This window comes from Culex pipiens, chromosome 1 (genome assembly GCF_016801865.2).
Source record: "Culex pipiens pallens isolate TS chromosome 1, TS_CPP_V2, whole genome shotgun sequence".
Classification (NCBI taxonomy): Eukaryota; Metazoa; Arthropoda; class Insecta; order Diptera; family Culicidae; genus Culex; species Culex pipiens.
In genome coordinates this window covers 41727866-41732584 of record NC_068937.1, presented here as the reverse complement: position 1 = coordinate 41732584, position 4719 = coordinate 41727866, and the positions used below count along the sequence as shown (strand labels likewise).

The 4719-nt window shown below is 38.6% G+C and overlaps 1 protein-coding gene across 2 annotated transcripts; it reads left to right on the top strand.

Moving 5' to 3' along the window:
- The first annotated feature begins 1566 nt into the window (after positions 1-1566).
- On the top strand, positions 1567-2822 carry LOC120426613 (uncharacterized). 2 transcript variants are annotated; one of them, XM_052706025.1, is made up of 3 exons: positions 1567-1903; positions 1959-2130; positions 2203-2822. In XM_052706025.1, the coding sequence occupies exons 2-3, from the start codon at positions 2123-2125 to the stop codon at positions 2498-2500; spliced, it is 306 nt and encodes a 101-aa protein (XP_052561985.1). In that variant the 5' UTR covers positions 1567-1903; positions 1959-2122; the 3' UTR covers positions 2501-2822. The 2 variants fall into 2 exon arrangements, with proteins under 2 accessions (XP_052561985.1, XP_039447368.1); XM_039591434.2 differs by having other exon boundaries at positions 1567-2130.
- The last annotated feature ends 1897 nt before the right edge of the window (positions 2823-4719 follow it).

The following is a 4719-nucleotide window of genomic DNA, read 5'->3' as shown; positions in this document are numbered from 1 at the left end:
GGTCAGAACTCGAGACAGGGTTGCCAGATCTTCAATGTTTTAGACTCGTTGGAAAGGTCTTTCGATTACCTAACCAACGATGGGTCGGATGATAGATCCGGACATTGTTTACATACATTTAAGTGAGATCCGGCTACAAAAAAGTACATAAATATCACTAAAGTGGTCAGAACTCGAGACAGGGTTGCCAGATCTTCAATGTTTTGAACTCGTTGGAAAGGTCTTTTAATTACCTATTCAACGATGTATATAATGATGATGTTTGGTTCAGTTTACTGCCATTTATTCAACTTCCAAAAATATGCGAAAACACATTTTTATACATAACTTTTGAACTACTTATCGAAACTTCAAACAATTCAATAGCACCGTATGGGACCCTAAACCAAGTCGAATGCAACTGGTTTGGTCAAAATCGGTTCAGCCAGTGCTGAGAAAACTGCGTGACATTATTGGTCACATACACACACACATACACACACACATACACACACACATACACACAGACATTTGTTCAGTTTTCGATTCTGAGTCGATATGTATACATCATGGTGGGTTTTCGAGCTTTAAATAAAAAGTTCAATTTTAGAGCAGGATTATAGCCTTACCTCAGTGAGGAAGGCAAAACAGGAAAATTGATGTTTTCTAAGTCTCACCCAAACAACCCACCATTTTCTAATGTCGATATCTCAGCAACTATAGGTCCGATTTACAATGTCAAAATTTGAAACATTCGTGAAATTTTCCGAACTTTTCGAAAAAAGTATTTTCAAAAATTTAAAATTAAGACTAACATTTCAAACGGGCCAAACATTCAATAATACGCCCATTAGAAATGTTAGTCTTGATTATAAATTTTTAAAAATACTTTTTTCGAAAAGTTCGGAAAATTTCACGAATGTTTCATATTTTAACATTGTAAATCGGACCTATAGTTGCTGAGATATCGACATTAGAAAATGGTGTGTTGTCTGGGTGAGGAAAACATCAATTTTCCTGTTTTTTAACCTTTGCATGGCAATATCTCAGCAACTAAGGGTCGTATCAACAAAGTCCGGAAAAGCAAAATATAGAGAATTTTCTCAGCTTTTCAAAAATATTTTTTTCAAAAGTGGGCAAACATGTGCACTAATTTAAAAAAAATGAAAAACTGCGAATATTTTTAAAAAAGTCACTTAAAAATGGATTTAACTAGAAAACGTTGCACTTTATCAAAATTTTACTGAAGTACTTTTTGATTGCAAATTTGATTTTACATCGAAAAATGAAGTTGAAAAATTGTTGCGTTCAAAATTTCGATTTTTTGAAAAAAATATGGATTGATTTAAAAATTCATAACTCGGTCAATGATTTTTGCACAACCTGGAAATTTCTGAAAAGTTGGCATTTTATGTCCTCTAAAACATATCAAAAAATAAAAAAAATTATAAATAGTGTTTTTTTGCAAATCAAATTTTAGTGATAAAAAGTTAAATAAAAAAATCACCATTTTTTTACCGTGTATCATTTTTTTCCAGTGTAGTCCATATCCATACCTACAACTTTGCTGAAGACACCAAATCGACACTCAAAATAATCCACACGTTGATGGTACCTGAAAAATCACGTAACCACGATTTTCCCCTCGCTAGGCCTGTTTTACGTGACACACGTAAAAATAATGTGAAAGTGTACTGGCAAAAAAATGTTTTCACGTTGAAGTTACGTGAAAAACCATATAGTATTTTTCCACTAGGTTTTTCCATGTAGCTTTTATGTGTTTTGAAATGTAACTTCAACATGACTCGAGTGCGGCATTCTACCAAATTTCTACGTGATTATTTTAGTATGAAAATTGATGGCGTACGGTGAAGTCCTGCTGCCGGACTATTCTCGTAAAATTTAGTTGAAAAAGGAAGAGACGGTAAGTTAAATTAAATTTGAATAATTGTATATGTAATTAATAAAAGTTTTTGCAGAAGCTGATTTCTGAAAGCAGCAACTTTAGTTTTTCGGCGGGCACTGGCATCAAAACTGGTCATCACCAGCAATCTCCAGTTGGCAAAGTTCGGGAGCCCAGGAAATCCGATCCAGGTTGCTACGCCGAGACTTCACTAATGTCTTGGCCATCAGCGGCAGAATTATGAAAAGGTTAGTTTCCCACAATCTAAAAAAATATACAAACTGTTACTTTATGACCATTTCTCTTTTTCCCAACTACAGGTCGCTGAGCGCGGACATCAACAGCGGCCGATTAACCATTGCCTGGTACCGCAACCGGCCATCTCCAACAACCCCCGGTTGGCTGAAGTCATGGGCAAGGACAATCTCGACAATGCTCGGATATAAGAGTGACGGCCGAGTAGAAGTTAACGTGGTGCACAAAGCACTGGCCATCGGTGGCGATTCTGCGCGTGGCAAACGGACTGGACTACTCGGAGATCCTTGGGGAGGAAATCGCGACCACCTGGTGGAAAGGTCTCATCGGTGTTCCCAGCAAATGGCATTTTTTACAATTTAGTTTCTAACGGTAAGATCTTTGGAAATATTGGTTAAATAAACAAGTTTATGCAAATTTAACCGACTTCATTATTATTTCTATTCGAAAAAAAGTGAAACAAAACCAAAATCTACTACTACAAAGTTCATACAACGTTCACTAAAACAAACACGTAGATATCATCGACGTACCATTTAGCTTTTACGTGTGAAACACGTAGAATAGACGTGAAATGCTCTGACCAAGCAAATTCCGTTTCTACTGGAGTCTCCTCGTAGAAGTTACGTGGAAACTTTAGTGGAAAAATACCACATAGCTTTTCACGTAACTTCAACGTGAATAATTTTTTGAGTGGATCAAAAAATTCCTTCAAAAGATACAGATTTTTGAATTTTCATACATCATTTTTGTATGGACAGCTGCCAAATTTGTATGGAAAATTATATGGACAAACTAACGATGCAAAATGGCTTCTTTGGGTATACCGAAGGCACCACCAAAGTTTCAGTCGGATTAAAAAATACAAAAATTAAAATTGAAGAAAAAAGACCGATTTCGTAGAGAATTGCTCAGCTGTCAACATGATTATGCGCCCTTTTCGAATGTTGCTCCAGATTTTTAATTTCATTCAATTCATATCCGTATAAAAAACATCATCTGAAGAAAATTCTTGTTGAACAGTATTCTGAAATCCTTTTGAAATTTGATCTCCAATACGACTCAAAACATTAATAAGTTGTTGTCAGCATTAAGTTTTGCAAATATTTTGTGTGGAAATTAAGTCAGGATTCTAGCATACAACCCATTTTCAATAGTTTTTTTTTGTCGTGCGTCAACTTCTCCCTGCCATTGAAAATTCACAAATTCCCTCGATTTCCCATGCACTTGTTGCATAACTCTCCAAAGGTCGATACCGCTAATCCATGATCACCTTGCGAGACACACAAGGTGGAGGCAACCGATGACGACCCGTCCGTTGCTCAGACGACAATCAAAGTGTTGAGTTGAAGGTGCGTCCGGCAGCCATCGGCACACGCTGATTGAACTTTTACACCACGACGATGTGTCCCCCTGGTGCAATCGGAGTGGCTCCCTAACGGGAAATGACCTCCGCCGAAGAGGGGGGACGAGACAATCTGGGAGATTAGCCTCTCCGGGGGCGATGTTCATCATCACCAAAGCGTGTATCGCGCTTCTTCTATCAGAAAACGACAAACGCCGGGTCTTAAAATTGCAACCTCATTAGACCCCGGTGGACCACACGGAACGGAAGCTGGATGGTGCTGGCTGACCGGTTGCGTCAGGGAAGATTACGCGCGGTCACATGGAAGGGCCCCCTCTAGTGGGTTTGAGTGGAGTTGAACTGATGGCTGTCGAAATGTTGGCTAATATGCCCTTTTACGTTTCGGGGCTTTTGGATTCGTCAAACCGCGTGGTACTGCTGAAGCAGCATCTGTATGGCTTGTTTCTTATTTATCGAATTTGATTGAAGACGCGCAGCGGAAAGCGTTGACCCTAATCGCACGCAGTTTTTCGATATTTATGTGTTGGAAACGTATTTTCTCAGGTATTTACCGTCTTTTCATCGAAAATAATATGGGTTAATTTTTGTGCATAAAACACAACTGACTACGTCATTTACAGAGCTCATGATCGTATTTTTGAGAATTTTATAACGTGCGCTAAACGTCAATTACCGAAGCAGACAAGTTGTTTTTCGAAGCAACGATTAAGCTGGAAAAAACTACCAAAAACCTACGCACTTTTGCTTTTTACGAGAAGCCATCTGCAAACTTACGTAACGTTTCAAAGCCATGGTGCGTCACACATTTAAATGACCGTAGAAACGGCACACAAACTAACGCAGCACAAATGTATCAAGCTTAACCACTCGCTCGAGGAAGAGCATATAGTTAGGGCTGAAGTGTGAAAATTAGCAAATCCCATTAAACGTCACAAATTAACCTAAACTGTTGCGATTATGGAGGATGGCTTAGAAGAGGACACCTTTGGCACACTTGGATGGCGAATTCGTTTGAAGGCCTTCTGAACTATAGCATAGCATAGCATAGGTGTCTGTTCGTAGTTGCTACTCTAAAACTCCGTAGTTGCTACTACAGAAACATCAAAAGTTGACCTCTAACAGCACCTACCCTGAAACTCCATGCGAGTCCAAACGAATGCGCCAGCATAAGCAGATGATGATGCCCTTTGGCAAAATTCACACCTTCGTCGCCAAA